The 23,006-nt window shown below is 40.6% G+C and overlaps 1 protein-coding gene across 14 annotated transcripts; it reads right to left on the bottom strand.

The window, feature by feature from the left end:
• Nucleotides 1-580: 580 nt before the first annotated feature.
• On the bottom strand, nt 581-22,632 carry PLAAT1 (phospholipase A and acyltransferase 1). 14 transcript variants are annotated; one of them, XM_036851629.1, is made up of 8 exons: nt 22,512-22,625; nt 22,014-22,220; nt 21,301-21,447; nt 15,750-15,851; nt 14,914-15,047; nt 14,283-14,421; nt 10,099-10,367; nt 581-828 (listed from the first exon to the last, which is right to left on the bottom strand). In XM_036851629.1, exons 3-8 carry the CDS (start codon nt 21,320-21,322, stop codon nt 727-729), a joined length of 768 nt encoding a protein of 255 aa, XP_036707524.1. In that variant the 5' UTR covers nt 21,323-21,447; nt 22,014-22,220; nt 22,512-22,625; the 3' UTR covers nt 581-726. The 14 variants fall into 14 exon arrangements, 13 of the variants coding, with proteins under 13 accessions (XP_036707524.1, XP_036707529.1, XP_036707523.1 ...); XR_005019782.1 differs by lacking the exon at nt 22,014-22,220 and adding an exon at nt 2,445-2,654 and having other exon boundaries at nt 742-828; nt 22,512-22,632; XM_036851634.1 differs by lacking the exon at nt 21,301-21,447.
• Between the last annotated feature and the right edge of the window lie 374 nt (nt 22,633-23,006).

Raw genomic sequence — 23,006 nt, 5'->3', positions numbered from 1 at the left:
ACCTACATTTAATGATCTCTTGCTAAGGTTAAGAGGGTCAAACTCTTCAAATACTTCAAAATCCAAAGGGAATGATGGAGCTTTGTAGAAGTAACAGTCCACTCCAGCTTCTCACATATTCCTTACAAATAAGTCGCTTCCAGGGAAATCACTGGATCCAAAACACTGGAGCCAAGAGTTCCTGCTCCCATTCACCCCCTGCCCCCATCTACACAGGAGCAAGGAGATGGGTGTCCACCCTCAAATGGTTTATTAATCAAAAGTTCTTCAAGCTGCCTAACCAAATGCTGAATTTCCAAAATTCTTTCCTCACCAGAAAAGGAATATGAATTTTGATGTCAACCCCAAAATTTGGGGCTCTTAACATTTTTTTTTCAAAATCACATATAAAAGGTTCTTTATCCCTCTGGCAAATACAAAATAGTTACCCTCAGGGGAAAGGAAAACAATATTTATAGAAGATAAATGATGATGTGATATTAAGATCCTCTGCTGGCTCACTCAAAAGGCTACTGCTTCTTACTCAAGCTGCCACAGGAAATCTATGCTAGTAGGGAGAAAAATTTCCATGGCTCAATGATGAGATAATACCAGTAAGCAATTTATTAAAGAGCCTGCCATCCATCATTGGAATTTGGAACAATAATGATACATTGCAAATAAGTATTCATCCCAGGTTTTTTATTCCTCCTCACAAATTCCTTCAGCTCCAATCTCTTCAGTAAATTAATAGTATTTTGGTCTTAGTCTTTTTGGAAACAAGCCAAGGAAAGAGAAGGCACCAGCAGCAGCTGTCACAAACCCAATGGTACTTATTGCTCGGTTGGCCTATAAGGAAACAGGAAACAAACAAAAAACACATCTTATTCTAAAAGCATCTCAGTGTCCTAAACCCCAGCTTTAGCTTGTTTCCTAAACTGAAGACCCATTTTAATGTACAATGGATGAATTTAAAACTCAATGCAAAATTAAAATTCTGTATGCAGATGAAATAAATTTATAATTATTATAATTATGACAAAGATAGCGATACACATAGGTAGATATTCCTCATATTTTTATAGCTTCTGAGAGTTTAGAAACTCATTATGCCACAGTTCCTAATAATTGTCATGGTACCCCTGGGAGGTAGCATTACTCCTGTTTTGTAAAACTTGAGAAGTTAAAAGCGATTTGCCCGAGGGAGGTCGTACCACCAGGATGTTTAGATATAGTTCAGTCTTGAACCATGTGTTCTCCCCCTATGAAACCCCTACCCCCTAAACACATACTGATTTGGTTGATTCTATATCAAGGTGAATATTCTGTGTGTGTGTGTGTGTGTGTGTGTGTGTATTGGTTGAGGGGTGTAGACATGATAAGAAAGTGGGAGCACTCATTCAAGAAGTCTATTAAAAAGACGACGGCATTTGGATGGACCCGTGTGTGTGTGTGTGCGTGTTCCCTGACTTAATGTCTGTTAGGAAAATAATTCAGGGATGTGACTTGAGCTAAATACCTATAGGCTCTTATTTGGTAGATACACTTTCTATTTTGATAAACAAACTTCAAGAGAAGTCAATACTGATGTTAACTATCATGTCAAAAATTAATTTCTCATGTAGACAAATGAAAATAAACCACTCTCAAGCTCAACTGTCCATAAAGGAGCTCAGACATTTATATCTTTAAGGGTATTAATCATCGTCATGATGATGGAACTGATGAATATTCATGGTTTCATGGCACTCAACTAATATCGCCTTCCATCTGCAGTGCAATTTTATGACCCGAAGGTCACATTCAGATACTTCAGAGTCATCAGGTATTCTGAAAACAACAGTTATTCTCTGGGAGTTAAGAATCGGGCTTTCAAATAAAGCAAAACATTTTTCCTAAATTACTCTGGAGACCAGCCCCAATGCTGGAAAGCGTGACCCAGCTCACACTGGAGCATGCCCTCTCTCTAACCCACAGCCCTCCACCACGGAGCCTGCCACCCCCATATGCCACATAATGTTCCCTCGCTAACTGTGGGTTCCCTATGGGGAACAGGCAGCATAGGTTCTGGCCAGAACAGAAGCACAATGGCAAGAGTATTCACTTCATTACATCATCCTGTGGTCTGTAGGGACGAGGCCTATAATTATAACTCCCTGCTCTGTTACCATCCCCAGTTGCCAAGGAGAATGACACTGGCAAACAACTGAAAAATCCTATTTTAGTTTACAATTCTAATTTAATGTATTTGGTTGGTTGGTTATTTCTTTTATTTGTAATTTTTAAATAGTTGCTACCTAAGTTGCTTCCCAGGAGAGAGTCAGAATTCACTATAGCATAGAGCTACCCACATAGCCCATGGGGAGAAAAAAGGGGCTGGGAGATACAAGATACCAGACAAAATTCCAAAGAGGGGCAGAATCAATAATCAGACAGGGAGTAAGGATTATAAACCAAGCCCAAACCTCATGCAATTCCAGGCAGATGCTGAGATTCCAAGGAGGGCTGATACAGGAACATATGGCAGGCAATGCAAAAACAGGAAGGTGCAATTGGTGTCTTTAAACAGAGATATCAAATGGCAGCAGAGGACAGCCCTGGGAAAATGGCAGGATCCTGTGGGTGGGGTGGCCCCAGCTAGATGCAGTCCTAACTCACTGGGTATCTTTCAGCCACTAGAAACATAACATGTGAGAGAAATCCCATAAATCTAAGAGACCTGGGGAGGGGACAGACAACTTGATCCAAACTCAAAATCCCCTGAGATTGCACAGGCAAGATACAATTATAATAAAGCCACATCCAGCATGCAGTTTCCCAAATCCCAAACATTTATTTTTTTCAAGTTGCATTCTAAATGGAAAAATCACATGTAATTTGGACAATCCCTTAGAGTTATGTGTAATGGGATCCGACCTGCAAGATTATAAAATCCCAGGATTTTTGTGGTGAAACAGCATGACCAAGAGCTTTTACTTCATGGCTGATTTAGGATTATAAGATCACCAAATCCTATCCTGTACACTTCATCCTTTACAGGGCTTTCGGGGCGGGGGGGGGGGGGCATGGTAAACACCCCATTCTGAGGATCTACATATACATGCCCAGTGAAATGTTAGCTATAACTGAAGCAGCTGGGTCCAGACATCAGTGTAGCTGATGTCACAGATGACTGTAGGGGTTATCAAAATCCCTCTTCCTCCAAGACTCTAAGTCTGCAGTGCTATGCAAAGAAACACAGTCAGGGTGTACTGTCTGTCAGCTTGTCCAGGCCCATTCAAGGGTGCTGCTATCTTCCACAAAGATAGACACATTTTAATAACTTGTTTAGACTCGAACAGTGAGAAATGTTGATTTTAGGAATTTGTAAAAATAAGGAAAAGACAAGCCACAGGCTGGAAGAAAACATTGGTGAAAGGCATATTTGATAAAGGATTGTTTTCCAAAATATGCTAAGAACTCTTAAAACTCAACAATATGAAAACAAGCAAGCAACCCAATTAAAACTGGGCTAAAGATCTCAAGAGACACATCACTAAATGTGATATGCAGGTAGCAAATAATACATGAAAAGATGTCCAACATCATACATATTTAAGGAATTGCAAATTAAAACAATGGAGATACAACCATGTACCTATCAGAATGGCTAACCTCCAAAACGCTGACAGTGCCAAATGCTAAAGATGTGGAGCAACAGGAGCTCTTGTTCATTGCTGGTGGGAATTCAAAATGGTACAGCCACTTCGGAAGACAGCTGGGCAGTTTCTTACAAAACTAAACATACTCTTATCGTATGATCCAACAATCATAATACTTGGTGTTTATCCAAATGAGTCAAAAATTTACATCCACAAAAAACCTACAGGCAAATGTTTCCAGCAGCTTTTTTCATAATTACCAAACCTGGGAAGCAGCCAAGATGTCCTTCAGTAGGTGAGTGGAAAAATAAACTGTGGTGCATCCAGACAAGGGAATATTATTCAGCAATAAAAAGAAATGAGCAACCAAACCATGAAAAGACATGGAAGAATTTTAAGTGCATATTGCTTAGTATGGTTTCAACTATATGACATTCTGGGAAAGATAAACTACAGGGCAGTAAAAAAAAAAAAAAAAAAATCAGTGGTTGCCAGAGATTTAGAGAAACAGGGAATGATTAAGCAGAGTATACAGGATGTCATTACACAGTTGTCAAAACCAACAGAATTTACAACATAAAGAGTGAACCTAATGTTAATTATTTTAGGGGAAGAAAATTTTTTCCTTTACCCATAATAAGTTCTCAGCTGAGGCTCTGTAATAAGAGGAAAGCAAACAGAAGTTTATTAACATGTACATCTCATATACTCATGGGAGAAATTCAGGGAAGAGTAACTCAAAGAGAGAGAACAAACAAAACACAACGTTAGTAAAAGGAAAGGAATCATAAAGATCAGAGCAGAAATAAATGAAATAGAAACAAAGAAAACAAGAGCAAAGATCAATAAAACTAAAAGCTGGTTCTTTGCGAAGATAAACAAAATTGTAAACCTTTAGCCAGACTCATCAAGAAAAAGAGAAAGAGGACTCAAATCAATAAAATTAGAAATGAAAAAGAAGTTACAGTGGACACCACAGAAATAGAAAGCATCGTAAGAGACTACTACAAGCAACACTATGCTAATAAAATGGGCAACCTGGAAGAAATGGACAAACTCTTAGAAAGGTATAACCTTCCAAGACTGAACCAGGAAGAAATAGAAAAAATGAACAGACCAATCACAAGCAATGAAATTGAAACTGTGAGTGAAAATCTTCCAACAAACAAAAGTCCAGGACCAGATGGCTTCACAGGTGAATTCTATCAAACATTACGAGAAGAGCTAACACCCATCCTTCTCAAACTCTTCCAAAAAATTGCAGAGGAAGGAAACTCCCAAACTCATTCTACGAAGCCACCATTACCCTGATACCAAAACCATACAAAGATAATACAAAAAAAGAAAATTATAGACCAATATCACTGATGAATATAGATGCAAAACTCCCCAACAAAATACTAGCAAACAGAATCCAACAACACATTAAAAGGAGCATACACCATGATCAAGTGGGATTTATCCCAGGGATGCAAGGATTCTTCAATATACCCAAATCAATCAGTGTGATACACCATATTAACAAATTGAAGAATAAAAACCATATGATCATCTCAATAGATGAAGAAAAATCTTTCAACAAAATTCAACACCCATTTATGATAAAATCTCTCCAGTAAGTGGGCATAGAGGGAACCTACCTCAACATAATTAAGGCCATATACGACAAACCCACAGCAAACATCATTCTCAATGGTGAAAAACTGAAAGCATTTCCTCTAAGATCAGGAACAAGACAAGGATGTCCACTCTCACCACTATTATTCAACATAGTTTTGGAAGTCCTAGCCATGGCAATCAGAGAAGAAAAAGAAATAAAAAGAATACAAATTGGAAAAGAAGAAGTAAAATCATCACTGTTTGCAGATGACATGATACTATACATAGAGAATCCTAAAGATGCCACCAGAAAACTACTAGAGCTAATCAATGAATTTGGTAAAGTAGCAGGATACAAAATTAATGCACAGAAATCTCTTGCATTCCTATACACTAACAACAAAAGATCAGAAAGAGAAATTAAGGAAACAATCCCATTCACCATTGCAACAAAAAGAATAAAATAACTAGGAATAAACCTATCTAAGAAGGTAAAAGACCTGTACTCAGAAAACTATAAGACACTGATGAAAGAAATCAAAGATGACACAAACAGATGGAGAGATATACCATGTTCTTGGATTGGAAGAATCAGTATTGTGAAAATGACTATACTACCCAAAGCAATCTACAGATTCAATGCAATCCCTATCAAATTACCAATGGCATTTTTTACAGAACTGGAACAAAAAATCTTAAAATTTGTATGGAGACACAAAAGACCCCAAATAGCCAAAGCAATCTTGCAGGAAAAAAATGGAGCTGGAGGAATCAGACTCCCTTAATTCAGCCTACACTACAAAGCTACAGTAATCAAGACAATATGGTACTGGCACAAAAACAGAAATATAGATCAATGGAACAGGACAGAAAGCCCAGAGATAAACCCACGCACCTATGGTCAACTAATCTATGACAAAGAAGGCAAGGATATACAATGGAGAAAAGACAGCCTCTTCAATAAGTGGTGCTGGGAAAACTGGATAGCTACATGTAAAAGAATGAAATTAGAATACTCCCTAACACCATACACAAAAATAAACTCAAAATGGATTAAAGACCTAAATGTAAGACCAGACACTATAAAACTCTTACAGGAAAACCTAGGAAGAACACTCTTTGACATAAATCACAGCAAGATCTTTTTTGATCCACCTCCTAGAGAAATGGAAATAAAAACAAAAATAAACAAATGGGACCTAATGAAACTGCAAAGCTTTTGCACAGCAAAGGAAACCATAAACAGGATGAAAAGACAACCCTCAGAATGGGAGAAAATATTTGCAAACGAATCAACGGACAAAGGATTAATCTCCAAAATATATAAACAGTTCATGCAGCTCAATATTAAAAAAACAAACAACCCAATCAAAAATGGGCAGAAGATCTAAACAGACATCTCTCCAAAGAAGACATACAGATGGCGAAGAGGCACATGAAAAGCTGCTCAACATTACTGGTTATTAGAGACATGCAAATCAAAACTACAATGAGGTATTACCTCACACTGGTTAGAATGGGCATCATCAGAAAATCTACAAACAACAAATGCTGGAGAGGGTGTGGAGAAAAGGGAACCCTCTTGCACTGTTGGTGGGAATATAAATTGATACAGCTACTTTGGAGAACAGTATGCAGGTTCCCTAAAAAACTTAAAATAGAATTACCATATGACCCAGCAATCCCACTACTGGGCATATACCCAGAGGAAACCATAATTCAAAAAGACACATGCACCCCAGTGTTTATTGCAGCACTGTTTACAATAGCCAGGTCATGGAATCAACCTAAATGCCCACTGACAAACAAACGGATAAAGAAGATGTGGTACATATATACAGTGGAATATTACTCAGCCATAAAAAGGAACGAAATTGGGTCATTTGTAGAGACGTGGATGGACCTAGAGACTGTCATACAAAGTAAGTCAGAAAGAGAAAAACAAATATCATATATGAACACATATATGTGGAATCTAGAAAAATGGTACAGATTAACTGGTTTGCAATGCAGAAATAGAGACACAGATGTAGAGAACAAACGTATGGATGCCAAGCGGGGAAAGTAGCAGGGCGTGGTGGTGGTGGGATGAATTGGGAGATTGGGATTGACATATATACACTAATATGTATAAAATACATAACTAAGAACCTGCTGTATAAAAATAAATAAATAAAATAAGAAACAAAGAATTCAGGCTTATATAGCATCTTCAACAAAGAACAATAAATTTGTAGAGAAATGACAGGACAAAGGAAAGTGGTTCGCCTTCCAAGGGCAACAGTCTGTGGGAAGGTAAACATACAGGAAACTAATGGTAAACAGAGGCTTGTGAGTAGTTTGTTATGTAGATACCTCTAGTGCCCTCTCTAGGCTGATAAGGGCCTTACATTAACCACTGGTTGTCCCTGATGATTAACTTCTGTCCTTCCTGGTAGAGTGGGGAGGAGGAACACCTTTGAAAATTTATGTCCTGCTTTTAGGCAAATAGGGGGAGGGCAGAGAGCTTTTCTTGCATCTGCTTCTACTCAGTTGTCTCTCAATTGCTCAAAATAATCCTTATGCCAAAGTGACATATTTGGGGGTGGCATATTCTGGTTTCCTTCACTATGGACTCTGGTTGATAAGGATGTACCAATGTTGGTTCATCTTTTATAACAAATATACCACACTGCTGTAGGATGTTGACAGCAGGGAAGGATACATATATGTGTGTGGGAGGGGGCGTATGTGGGAACTCTCTATACTTTCAGCTCAATTTTGCTGTGAATTTAAAACTACTCTAAAAAGTAAAGTCCATTAATTTTTTTAAAAATACAGAAAAGTACAAAGAAGAAAAAGATGGGGCCACAATCCTTCCACCTTTCTAACCTTTTTATGTATTTATAGTTTTTTAAATTGGGGGAAATACACAGCCATTTCCCAAGGGTACTGTTCTATGCTCAAGACCCCTAAGCCTTAAAGGGACCCTGAAAAACAAATCTAATATTAGTTATTATTAGTACTAACACTATTAATTATTGATAGTAATAAAAATAACAATTCGAGTGCTGTAGTTTGTTAGATCAACAGAATTTTACTGAAGAGTGTCAACAAAGATCTATAAAATTGCTAAAATACTGAAATTAAAAGTAGTCTATGAAAGTACACTTTTTATTGGGATGAATAATATGTAACGGAGTATGCTAAGAGACTTTAAAAATCTCTTACAATCTATAAAACAACCTCGGTTTATAGATTAGGAAACTGATAAACAATGTGTCCAAAGTCATCCATCTATGAAGTGGTGAAGATGGGGCTCTAGCTCAGATCAGCAGAATTCCAAAGCTTAGCTGTGTCCTTAAGGCTGTCACTACACCATCTTCACCAGAACCTGCTAAAGAACAGTTCTATTAGTTGTTAAAAAAATGGTTACTTTTCCATGGGTCTTGATCTGGGTATGAAAGGTGGAAAGATGATAGATTACAAGTGAGAGTCAAAGCAAAAAGATGGCTCTAATTCCTTTTGATTTAGCCACATTAAAAAAAAATACTGATTGAGTGCAGTGGACAACTTTGTCATTAACAAACTTTATTTCTTAGCTATACCACTACTTTTCAATGCAAAGGTGAGCTGAGACTTGTGTGCGTGTCCTCTGTGTTTTGGCTCAGAAGCAATTTATTGCTACATGTGAATAGAACATTCATTATGGTAATGTACTTCCTAATAAAAATGAATTTCCAATTAAATTATTTCTTAATAAAAACAAATGTATCCTTTCATTATGTTCCATCTCCCATTTTCCCAAGCTTTCGTGAGCAGAATTGTAACTTCATTCCTCAGAATAGACATTTATATAACAGATCCACCATTTAAAGATACTGGAAGCCTTTATATATTCATTTTCTCACACCACTTTAATAAATCTTTAGGTTAAAACATCAATGATGGAATTGGATTGGTGGGAAGATAGGTAGGGAAAGGGCATGCTTTTAGTGAGGAATCTGACATACTACCGAATAGTGATGGTAAATAACAAAACTATAAGCTACTTCCTCTGGTGGGGGAAGTCCCCCACCAGGGACTTCCCTGGTGGCACAGTGGATAGGACTCCGAGCTCCCAATGCAGGGGCCCGGGTTCAATCCCTGGTCAGGGAACTAGATCCCACATGCATACCGCAGCTAAGAGTTCGCATGCCACAACTAAGGAGCCCTGGAGCCGCAACTAAGGAGCCTGCCTGCTGCAACTAAGACCCGGCGCAACCAAAAAAATAAATAAATAATTTTTTTTTAAAAAGTCAATTAATCCACTGAAAATCATCCAAAAGCTCAAATGAATCAAAGGATCTCCTTTGATGAATCAAAGGATTCATCAAAGGATCTCCTCAAAAGCACAACATTTCTTTGAAACTAGCATTGCAAGGAAACAGAAGAAATTTACAAAGCCACCAAGCTACGGCATCAGTTAGCCTCTTTCAGCTAATGGAAAAGAATCTCACTATTACCATCTATGTTTTCGGCAAATGAACTCCCTCTCAAAAATGTCAGCATTCTTTTCAGCATATTTTTTTCAGTATATAAAGTTACTGATTTAATTGCTGTATGGTGGGGTAATGGGAAAAAACTGATGGACAGAGGGCAATAAGAATGACAGAAAGCTGTGGTCTTGACTCTGCTTCAAGTCCCTTCTAACCCAAATTCATGATACGAATGTTCTAGTCTCAGTTTGGTCATGAAATTGCTGCATGACCTTGGGCAACTCGATTCCCTCCTTTGTCCTTCAGTGTTCTCATATTTTCTTGTTCTTTTCCATTTGTTTGAGGCCTGAAAATTTGATCATAGTCAGTAGCTATTATTTTCCCAATGTAAGAAACTTCCATTTCTCCTAGAGAAAACTCACCTGCTCTGAAACTCCTTCTCCATAGCGGAGCAAAGTCACAAAATGCTCACAGTTGTTGACAAATAAGTCATACTCCACCTCCTGTCCAGCAACAAACTCTGACCGTTGCATGACTTCTTCCACAGGGAGTGGTGGGTATGTTTCATCGTATTTATTGTTTATTCTGTATGTGTCATTTCCCACAACATCCTTCAAAAGCTGCATCTTCACCAAGGCCTTTCTGCTGAATACAGACTTGGCACTTGTAAACGATGCAGAAATGCCATCATCTATAAGGAGAATTCTGGTTAGCAAGATATAGCGACCCAGCCCAGTGAACTCCACTGCCATCCTAACTTATCCTCAAACCAGAAACCATTTAATCTTACTAACTGTAAACCCTCATTCTCTAATTTATCACTAACACTTATTCAATTACTATATGAATGAGAATATAAGAAAACTTTTTGAAAATCTGTATCTACCTATCTTTTTGAAAATTTATAGAACAAATTGGGTGTGAAAACTCTTATTGAGCAATTAAGTTCTCTATCAATTGGTATTATTATTAGGGATCTTGGCACATGTTTCTAACAAAGTACAGATAAGATCATTGCCCCCTTTTTCTATGACACAGTCTATTTTTCAGCACTTGAACCCTTCCAAACTAATACCATTGGGCTTAGCAGTAGTGCATTATGATTAGTACTCTTGTCCTGCATCTAAGCAGCACTCCTTACCCCCAGCTCTGTTTTTACACTTGCTCTTTTAATTAGGCTTCACTTTGAAATCTGCAGGGGACCCCAGTCTTCTGAGGGGTCAGTTGGGGTCAGGCTGGGGCCCTGCCTTTGTTTTGCTAGTTCCTTTAGCCAAGAAACTAAGTCCTAAAACTAAACCTAATGTAGTAGGCACTGTCCACACTATGTGGCCCCTAGCTGTGCCCTACCCACCTGTCACAATGCCCCATGCCCTACCACTCCATCTTACTGCCTCTATTAGTAAGCATTGGTCTAGACTGCCTGAAACCTCTGTATCCTGGCGTGCCGCGGTCGGCATCCGAGGCATCTGATTCCTTAGTGTTCAGCTTTAACACCAGGCCCTAGGCCCTCTCCATCTACCCAAGACTGCTATGCTTGGCCATTGTTCAAGTAAACCATGAGATGAAGGGTCTCTGTATAACCAGTGTTATGACACTTTTCCTTTCAGTAATGACTAAAAGCAAACTTCTTTTTCCACTCCTCTTTTTTTTCTCTCCTCCAAAATCTTTTTCACTGGAGCAGCATTTCCAGTTAATTATCTTACACGTTGAAAGTTCTTACACATTACAAGTTCATAGGACACATATATCCTAGTTAGAATTATTCAATTTTTTTTTTTTGACTAGTTTGATGCAATCAATTTACCGATGAGAAAATCAAAGCTTGGAGAGATAAACTGGCTTGTGGAACATCCCACAAGTAGTTAACAGAAACAGGAATTTAACTTCAGTCTACAGGATCAATCAAAGCTCAGTGCTTGAACCACATTAAGATGGAGCTTAAGATGGGAAAAAAGAAAACCGCACAAAAACCTCATATTATTTTCAAAATGTGAAAACTGCAGAGATAATGTAAAGAATTGCTTAGCGTTAATTATTAGACTCTACAGAATGAATGGCTCTGTATCGTAAATGTCATTTTATTTGCCATTTCCACTCCCAATATTCTAGAACAAGAAGCAAATAACTCAAAATCTTGCAAAAAATCACTTCATTAACAGTTCTCAGAAGCTCTCAAGATAGTAAGACTTAGGCCTATAAACACTTCTTTATAAAGGTATCTTGAGGAAAAAATATTCTAGGCTATTTGTTATTTGCATACATTTTTTCTTAATAATTTGTGCTCATTTCTAAACCTGTAGAAAATACAGAAAAATACAGCATAAACACATAAATAAATATAAACCACCTATTATCCTGCCACTCAGAAATAACTATTATTATTATTTTGATGTATTTGTACTGTCTTTTATTATCATTTGTATATGTGTGTGTATATGTTTGCATTAACATGTATGTGTGTATATATGATTTCTTTGCACACCAGGTACCATATTACACAATGCACTTTTAATCTGGAATTTTCCAATAGCTATCATACAAGATCATCTTTCATGCAATTAAAGATGTCCAGAAATGATTTTTAGCTGTTAAAGTATTATTGTTTTAGTCTACTGAGCACCCCATCTTACCACTGCTTCTTTCTTTCTGGAAAAGACTCTTTCTAGGCCAGTCATACTATCCTATTCCTGGACACAGTGATGGTTCAGTGATGGACATGGGACCCACACCAGACAATTAGAGTCATTCTCCATGATTTTTCTAACTGCAATGGGCAGGGAGTAACTCTCTCCTGTGGGTCACAAGCCTATAAGGATGAGAGCCTAAGGATGCTTATGGTCATCAGTTCAGCTTCTTAGACATAGCCTGGGATAATGAAGACAATATATAGAAAAAGAATGCAGATGTGGGATGGAGAATTTTGATAGTGTTCAAGCCCCTAGATCCGGGCATCCCTGAGGCCAGCACCATCTCTACTCTTTCTGTAGTTTCCTTCACTGAAGCAATGAATTTGCCTTTTTGTTTAAGTGAATTTGAATTTGATTTATGTTACTTGCAACTAAAAAATTCTGCCAAACACAGACACCTAATATCTTGTGGCTAAATCATAATTCACTTAACCATTCCCTTGCTGGCCATTGATCCATTCTGTTTTTTAAACCATTATAAATGAGATAGAAGTGAACATCCTCATATGCAAATATTAAGTAAGTATTTCTAAAAGTATTCCCCAAGAATAGATTCATAGATGTAAAATTACAGGGTCAGAGCATATGAACTCCTTTAAGACTCTTAGCACATATTGTTAAATTGTTTTTGCGAACAATTTTATCAACTTATATTTCTGTCAACAGTATCCTTGTGTTTATTTCATTATACCTTTATCAACAGATTATCATTTTTTTAAATTTTGCTAATGTGAGAGGCATAAAATCTGTCATTTTATTTTGTAATTCCTAGATGACTGAAAAGCTGAAACCTTTAAAAATGGGTATTGGGGGGCTTCCCTGGTGGCGCAGTGGTTGAGAATCTGCCTGCCAATGCAGGGGACACGGGTTCGAGCCCTGGTCTGGGAAGATCCCACATGCCGCGGAGCAACTGGGCCCATGAGCCACAACTACTGAGCCTGCGTGTCTGGAGCCTATGCTCCGTAACAAGAGAGGCCGCGATAGTGAGAGGCCCGCGCACCACGATGAAGAGTGGCCCCCACTTGCTGCAACTAGAGAAAGCCCTCGCACAGAAACGAAGACCCAACACAGCCAAAAATAAATATATAAATAAATAATAATTTTTTTTAAAAAATGGGTATTGGATTTTTGTCTTCTACAAACTGTTCACAATCTTTTACCCATTTGTTTGTTGGGATTTGGGTGTTCGCTGTTCGCTCAGCTTAAGGAACTCTTTCCCCAAATATCACATGCTGGGTTTCTTCACCTCTTTCAAGTCATGTCTCAAATGTTACTTTCTCATGAGATTTTCCTGACCAGCTAATTTAAAACTGCAGCAGCCACAACTCCCCAGCACTTCCTATCCTGCTTCTATGATTTTCTCCATTATCACTTATCTCTAATCTAACATTACTTTCTGTATTTTGTTCATGCTCCCTCTCTCAGGCTTGCTCTCTCCCTCTCTCACTCTCTCCCTCTCTCCCTCTCTCTCTGTCTCTGTCTCCCTCTCTCTCCACTAGAATGTAAGCTCCACTATGTAGGGACTGGCTTATGTATCCCTAGCATTTAGAATAGCCTTTGGCACATACTGGAAAATCTATAAATAGATGTTGAATGAATTTAAATAATCTATTTGTATTATATATAAAGACATTGTGACTCTTGTCATGTTTGTGGCAAATATTTTCCCCAGCTGAGTATTTACTTTTTAACTGTGTTTTTTTAATCCAGAGGTTTAAAATTTTAATGTTAATTGGCTTTTGTGATTTCTTTAATGCCACTTTATTCTTAGAAGGTCCTTCTGTAAACCTAGATCAGTTGGATTTATCTACTTTCTACATTTTATTTCTAGTCTGTTTTATTTTATGATTTTGTTCACGATTCCTTCTTGTAACAAGAAAACTAAAAAGCTCCCAGGAGCTTCTGGAAACAAACCTTACCTAGAGGTGCTATGTTGATAACATATCCGTCACCCAAGTACAGTGCCCAGTGTTGATAGCCAGGACGAAACACTTCAATCAAGTCACCTGGCTGAGGGTTGCCAGGATAGTTCAAACTAAAGCAATCATTAAACGCCATCTGCAACGACAGACACAAAGAAGATCTAGCTGATATGACTTGGCAAAAGAAAATCAGTTCAAGGCTTCTATAGAAACATGGCAATACAGAATTTCTTGGGATCGCATTCCTTATTAAATACTTAGATTCACACCACTGTCCTTTTCTTTCAATGATTCCTACACGGAATTATGTGTGCACACATGGACAAGTGGAGAAAGAATTTCTCTACTATTGCTTAATTTTCTATAGCAATGCTTCTCATACTGATTAACCCCAGGGCTCCTTTATTATAATAAGCATTTCATGATAATATCTGTTTTACTATATAAATGCTCAGTTCATGACTACACAAAAAATATAATAAAGCACTTAGCATGAAAAAGTCAGGATTCAGAAGCAGAAGATCAGAAGTCTTTCAGCCTTTCATATAGTGACTTAGTAAAATCAAAAAGAGGTTTGGGTGGACACTAACATTCTGTGCAAAAATATACTTTATCTTGCAAAACTTACTCTGTGCTTTAAGCGGACACAAGTTCCAGGCTCAGATGAGTGTCCAGTCAGATATTCAGGCATAGTGTAGGACACAGGACCTTTCTTCCTTGTGCTGAACTGTGCTGTGCAGACCCAGGGACACTGGACTCCACCTGAAACCATATACAAGTCCCTGTGTCCCTGTCCTTTGAAGAAAAAGGCTTTTGCTTTAATCTCCCAGGCTTCCCCTGAGTCTTAAAAGGCTGGCTCAAGAGTTAATGATTAGGAAAGGTGAAGAGGTAGAAAAAAAGAATAGCTGTTGGGTGGGGAAACTGGTAAAAATTTAGACTATAAATCAGCCAGATAGCGGAGTCACCGAACTTCCAGTCCCCTGAAATATATAGATAAATATCTGACACACATTCCTAAGTTGTTTTTACAGGAAGCAGAACCCCATCAGGTGAAAACTACTGACTTTAAGCACATAGACCCAGACTGGTTGAAACCAGAAGATTAACGATGCTTGAAACTTCACCTTGATGCCAACCAAGCCAAGAATTGAGCACAAGCTGATCACACATCCTGTGGCCCCTCCCTCACCTTGCCTTTAAAAACCCTTCCCTGAAAGCCATTGGGGAGTTCAGAACTTTTGAGCATAAGCTGCCCATTCTTCTTGCTTGGCACCCTGCAATAAATACTGTACTTTCCTTCACCACAACCCAGTGTCAGTAGGTTGGCTTTGTTGCATGTCAGGCAAGGGGACCCAAATCCAGGTTCGATAACACACCCTCTAAATATCAGTAAATGCCCTTTGTCATTATGACAACCACAAACACCCCCATAGATTTCCACCACTCCCCAACTGCCCCACTTACTGTCTGATTCCTCATTTCTGATTCCCAAAACAGTGCAAGGTGGTTGATGCAGAAGGGGGACAACTTGGAAGGTTGGGGAGTTCATCATATTGATGGGTATGTCTGAAAATTCAGAGTTTGGTGAATTTTTTTCCTTTTAAGTCAGTAGTTTTCAGAAAGAACATATAAGTCTCTGATGGTTGATTTTTATGGAACATTACATTTTCTATGTACAGCATCCAAGTAGAATGACTCAGCAAGAGGAAGTTATGTACATTCATTGATAATCAAAAGGAGATTTCATGCTACATCCACGTTGAATATCTAATTGACAACAGAGTATTCCTCTGCATCTCTCACTCTAATGTAGATACGCATACTCATTTACAAAATAAACCCAAGTGCCAGAAAGGGAAACTTCCAAATCATCTAAATTATAGTTATAATAGCATAGGCAAAGAGCTTGGGGATACAGACTATCATTTTCCTGGCACACTAAAAGTCTTTTTTACAACAATTAATATTGGGAGGGTGTTTTCCCAAGTATTTGTATGCCATCTGTTGAAAACTTCAATCATCATACTGTCACAGAAATGAGGCCAAATGCAAGCTGCCCATCTGTTGAAAAATAACTATTAAAACAACTTTACGGGGCTTCCCTGGTGGCGCAGTGGTTGAGAAGCTGCCTGCCCAATGCAGGGGACACGGGTTCGAGCCCTGGTCTGGGAAGATCCCACATGCCGTGGAGCAACTGGGCCCGTGAGCCACAACTACTGAGCCTGCGTGTCTGGAGCCTGTGCTCCACAACAAGAGAGGCCGCGATAGTGAGAGGCCCGTGCACCGCGATGAAGAGTGGCCCCCGCTCGCCACAACTAGAGAAAGCCCTCGCACAGAAACGAAGACCCAACACAGCCAAAAATAACTAAATACATAAATAAATAAATACATTTAAAAATAAAACTTTATGGAAACTATTAAGTCTAACCACCCTCTCAAATATGTTTGAGTCATATTAATATGGCAGTTCACAATTTGGTCACATGGTCACTAAAAGGAAAAATGGATACTATACTATGATATAAACAAACACATTTCCCATGAAAAGGAATCAGCAAGCACACACAGCTGCCTATTAGCATTCAGAGACCTAGCCAAGCTTACAATAATAACCACCATTTGAACAGAAAGTACTTTGTAGTGTAACGTTTTTTTCAAGTGCACTATTCAATTAACACTAATTCATTTTTTTAAAAATCTACCATGATTTGAGTTTATTATGTTATTATCCCATTTTACAGCTAAAAAGTGATAGTAGCAAATGCCAACCTTTTTAAAATACTCCCTGAAACACTTGTATTATAAAATACGGAGGGAAAAATAACTAGCCTAGGTGTGAGAGACATGAGCTCTTGTTTCAGGTCTTCTCCATGCTAGTTCTGTCACTTTGGGACTTAAATGTAAAATATAAAATTATAAAACATAGAGCGAAAAATACATAGGAGAAAATCCTCAGGATCTAGGGTAAACAAAGAGTTCTTAGACTTGACACCAAAAGTACTATTTGTAAAAGGAAAAACTGACGAATTGGATGTCCTCAAAATTTAAAACTTTTGCAGCATGAAAGACTCTATTAAAAGGACAAAAAGGCAAGCTACAGAGCAGGAGAAAATTTTTGAAAACTACATATCCGAGAAAGGACCAATATCAGGAACATACAAAGAACTCTCAAAACTTAACAATTAAGAAGCAAAGAATACAATTAGAACTTGAGCAAAAGACACAATGACACCTTTTATCAAAGAAGAGCCGCAGATGTCAAGCCATGTTAAACATCATTGGCCATTAGGGATATTTAAATTAAAACCATGATAGCACTACATACGTATCACAATAGCTAAATTAAAAAACTGTGACCAGAGAAAATGCTGGCAAGAATGTGGAGCCACTGGATCACTCATTCACCGCTGTTGATAATATAAAATGTTGCAGTCACTCAAAGCAGTCTGGAAATTCCTTTAAAAACTTAACTTGTAACTAAAACATGGTCCAGCAATTGCACTCCTAGGCATTTATCCCAGAGACGGAAGACATTAAGACTTATATTCGCACAAAAACCTGTACACGAATGTTTATAGCATAATAGCCCAAAACTGGAAACAACCCAGATGACCTTCCATGGGTGAACAGTAAACAATTTGTGGTACACCCATACCATGGAACACTACTCCTAAGGAATAAAAAAGAACAAACTATTAATAAATGCAACAACACAAGCAAGGATGAATCTCTAGAGAACTGTGCTGAGTGAAAAAAGCCAGTGACATGACATGTTATATATCTGATTCCATCTATACAACATTTTGACATGACCTAATTATAGAAACAGAGAACTAATAATGGTTGCCAGGGGTTAAGGAAGTGGTAAGAAGGAAGTGGGTGTGGCTATAAAAAGGCAACATATGGGGCTTCCCTGGTGGTGCAGTGGTTGAGAATCTGCCTGCCAATGCAGGGGACACGGGTTCGAGCCCTGGTCTGGGAAGATCCCACATGCCGCGGAGCAACTACGCCCGTGAGCCACAACTACTGAGCCTGCGCGTCTGGAGCCTGTGCTCCGCAACAAGAGAGGCTGCGATAGTGAGAGGCCCGCGCACCGCGATGAAGAGTGGCCCCCGCTCGCCGCAACTGGAGAAAGCCCTCGCACAGAAACGAAGACCCAACACAGCCAAAAATAAACATATATTTTTTTAAAAAAGGCCCCCCCCCCAAAAAAGGCAACATATGAAAGATGCTAGAGGTGGTGGAATGCTCTGCCTCTCCATGTGGTCCATGTCAATAACCTGTTTGTGACACTGCAGTGTGGTTTTGCAAGATGTTACCACTGGGGAAAACCCAGCAAAGGTAAAAGGGGTCTCTCTGTATTATTTCTTACAACTGCATGTGAATCTACAATTACCTCAAAATAAAAATCTTTAATAAAAAAAAAAAATCAATGTATATTTTTCCTACAGAGCATAGAAGAGGACCAATATGGGGAAGTTACAATGAGGCAGCTTTTAGCTGTATACATGGAAAATTTCTCTTTTGTTGAAAGTGATCCAACAATGGAATGGAGCACCTTGTACAGATATCAGTCTCTGTCACTGGGAATGTTTACACACAGTCACAGTTGATAAAAATAAGATTTCCATGGTGGGGGGGGGTAGCGCTGGTAAGGTGAGGAGGCCTTCCAAGGTCCCTTCCACCTCTAGTGTTCATCTCATTCTATTTCCCAGTAACTGTGCAATCCTCAAATCAACAGCACAAAGTAGATATAATTATTTCCCCCATTTTAAATATGAGGAACCTGATGTTCACAGCAGTTCAGGGATTCATCCAAAGTTACACAGTGGGAAAGGGCAGAACCCACATGTGGACTCAGATTAGCCTATGTCCAAGGTCAGGCTCCTCATCCGTAACTGCTTGTCCCCATGTGCACTATACCTCCTCCCTTGCTGACCTTTGTGCAGCCCTTCTTGCACGCTGTGAGACTGGGTAACAGTTGTGAGCTGATGATTACCTTTTTTACGGATGAGGAAACTGAGACTCAGATGAATTAAGTATCAGAACTAAAAGTCACACAGGTAGTAACTGACAGAACTAGAATTCAATCCCAGGTCTGTCTTCTTATTCCAGACTGCATGCTCCTTCCTTACTCCACTGATTAACATCACTAGCCAAAGGAATTGCTACTAAACAATATTTCACCTTTTCCGCCTTCTCAAATATTCATTAGATATGCAAAAGAATAATGTATATTTCATAAGACAACACAGGAAGTTTTTAAACATTCATATGTGGAACCAGTGAGTAATAGGAAGTGGAGCCTTGGGGAACCCCTGCTCTTCTGCAGAGGAGGTGTGAAGGTGAGAAGCTTCTAGAAGCATTTAGAAGGTTCCCAGACTCATACCTTAGGGAAATGGCTAAAACCTGTCTGCTTGGGTAATTTGATTTACATGGACATCTACCCATTCCATTCAAGTGCAAGTGTGTTATGTAGTGCTTCATGAACATGATAGTACAGAACCAATTAAAGATACATTTGTAAGTCCTCCACTGAAATCTCTGTGTGTCACCTTTAAGGTAAAAGTACTTTATTTTATTTTATTTTATTTTAAACGTGATAATCCATTTATTTATTTATTTATTTATTTATGGCTGTGTTGGGTCTTCGTTTCTGTGCGAGGGCTTTCTCTAGTTATGGCAAGTGGGGGCCACTCTTTATCGCAGTGCGCCGGCCTCTCACTATGGCGGCCTCTCTTGTTGCGGAGCACAAGCTCCAGATGCGCAGGCTCAGTAATCATGGCTCACGGGCCTAGTTGCTCCGCGGCATGTGGGATCTTCCCAGACCAGGGCTGGAACCCGTGTCCCCTGCATTGGCAGGCAGATTCTCAACCACTGCGCCACCAGGGAAGCCCCCAAAAGTACTTTATTTTAACAGTTCATCTGCACAGAATTGTTTGACTAGTTTTTAATAAAGAGTGTCTGCAATCTTTGTACAAGAAATTTCCTGTTTCATGCCAAAACAAGCTGCCTTGTTTATAGCTCCTTGTTGGTCCCCTGGGATGCATCAAAAGAAATAACGGCCCCCTGCACAGATAGGGACAGGCTGATTAACTGCTGCTTGTGTCCCTGGGGCCACCTGTATAACAAGAATACTAAGAGCACTTTTTCACAAACTACTCCCAAGGATGCTATTGGCAGTCTAAAACATGAGCACGGGCTACCCCCACAGTCCAACAGTCTCCCAATTCAATTTGGACCATTTTCCACTCAAGCTGCATTTTTTATCCATAGTCCTGCCACACTGAGATGGCTCCACGAAGCCCTGTGCTCCCAGAACGGCTAATTCACAGACCCTCAGAGCTGCCAGTATCCTTGTTCCGACATCCTCTCCCTACAGCTGAGGGTTCCAACTCCCAGCCAAATGAACCATCCTCAGCCATTGCCCCCTCATTCCTTGCTTGGAATCCCTCCATGGATCCCCCTGTCGACTCCGAATCTCGCTCCCTCTGTAATCTAATGTAATCCCTACATTCTAGGCAAACCAAACCATTATTCCTCACTCTCACCTGGAGTTATGTTGCTAATACCGAAACTTCTACCTGGAATGCGCTGCCCATTTCCAAATGACCCACTCTTAAGGATCCAGATCAGATGTCACCTCCTCCCCAAGGTCCACCTCCTCTCAGCCACAAGTGACGTCTCCTTCCGAGCTACCACTACTCCTTTATCTCTCTAACGCCCATTGCGTTTCCTACACCTGCGGGAGTTACTGCTGTCTGGGGAATTTTCTCTTCTGCTCCATGTGGAGGGCTGGTTCCTGTTTACCTCTACACCTGCAGTTTGCTGCAGAGTGCCTGTCACAAATAACTGCCCAGGGAATGTTTAATAAATGAAGGAACGAGGATCCCGAGCCCAGGGAGGACAGAGCGGCTGGGCTTTTCCAGCACATAAATTACATTAATAGTCCTGAATGCCAAAGTGATATCACCATTCATAGTTCCAAAACCTAATATATTATAATAATAAATACTTATATCATTATTCACACTCATTTCAGTGAGGACGGTGGATAGAAGGCCTTAGTAAGCAAGACGAGGTCCGGTCCTGGTTCTGCCACTTGATAGCTGTGTCACACGGGAAAGCGAGTCTCTCTTTCCCCATGGACTCTGTTCTCCCACTTGCAAAAAAAGAAAAAGGGGGGCGGGGGGGGGAGAAGGGACATGGGTTAAATGAGACGCTCTCTACCGGTCCTTGGGGCTCTCTCGTCTGAGAGTCGGCTCAGCAAGGCTGTCCGGGGTCCTAGAGGTCCTCCCTCCCCCTCCCCAGCAAACCTCACTCTGAAGCCTGGGCTGTTCCCCCCACCGGTGGCAGCGGTGAGGGTCCTGGGGTCGCGCCGGCCACGCCGCTGCTGCCCCTCCAGCTAGCGGCCGGGGGTCCACTCCGTCTGCGCCCGGGGGAGGGCACGGCGGCAGCAGCGTTACTACCGGTAACCAGGGCCGGCCTCCAGCGCCAACGCCACCCCGCCGCGCGGAGAGGCCCCGGCGCTCCGACGCTGCCGCGCACGCTCGCTGCTCCTGCCGCCCCGGCCGGCCTGCGCCACCGCCTGGGGACCCTCCGCCCGCCCGCCCGCCTCTGTCCCCTCCGCACCCCTGGGAGTACCGACACCACACCTGCTCTCCGCCCGCACAGACACACACACAAACCCAGCCGCCGCCGAAGCGCAGCCCCAGCGCGGTAACTAACCGAGGACACCCTGCCCCGCCACTGGGACGTTCCTGCATCAAACTTTCCCGGTACCAAGGGCTAGTCTAGGCGCGGCGGTTGTACCGTTAACTTGTCTTGTTGAGCCCAGAAATGTTTGCGAGCATGAATACACATTGCGTCCACTAGGAGCGCGCCCCTCCTCACTCTACACAAATTCCTCTGAGGCAGCAGAAAGGATCCTGGTCCCTATGCCCCAAGAAAGTATCTCAGTCTAAGCTAAGGTGGGAGGAGGGAGTGGCCTTAAAAAAACCTCCCTGCTTCCCACCACACATACCTACAAAATGTGTACCCGGGAGCCAGTTCCGGCGCCCAGGACTGTGGGGACACACGTGGACCCCACCCCCTTTGGACTCCTCCCTGTCAGCCCTCTGCAGCCTAAGATCAACTTCAGAAGTGGGAGGAGGGCGGAAAGGAGGAAGGAAGGGTGCCTAGGGCCCTAGACGTCCAGGCACCAGTTTCTCCCAATGGGAAATTTACCTGGCTCCGTCCGATGGGGCCTTCCTTAAAGACACGACTCCCTCGGGCAGCCCATTCCCCTCCCCACTTGCCCTGCCCTGTCCCTGACAAAGGTCTGGTTCTAGATAGAGGAGCAGAGCAAGTCTCTTATTCTGCGCAACTCGCGACTCAGGTGCGCACGTGACAGGGCAGGGCCTAACTGACTCTCTTTCGGGCCATGGGCCAGCAAAGTCCTCCAGGAATATAGCCATAAGAGTTTAAAAATAAAGCTGGGCATGAAGAGTATCCATTTTCTCCTTGCTAAAAAAGGGAGGCCAGGAATAACAAACCAGCTAAGTAAGGAAGGCCCGCAGACTGCTAAGTGAACTATTTGGAGCACAGCACAAGGACTTGCCTTCAAACAAGTCGTAACCTAGATTTTTACTCTGATATAAATGGACTCTCAGCTAAAAGGAAGGATTTTTTCCCTACTGATTCAAAGGCTGAAATAGCTCTCTAATTTTATGTTGTTTTGTC

Source organism: Balaenoptera musculus, chromosome 4 (genome assembly GCF_009873245.2).
Source record: "Balaenoptera musculus isolate JJ_BM4_2016_0621 chromosome 4, mBalMus1.pri.v3, whole genome shotgun sequence".
Classification (NCBI taxonomy): Eukaryota; Metazoa; Chordata; class Mammalia; order Artiodactyla; family Balaenopteridae; genus Balaenoptera; species Balaenoptera musculus.
This window is presented reverse-complemented; position numbering and strand designations above follow the sequence as displayed.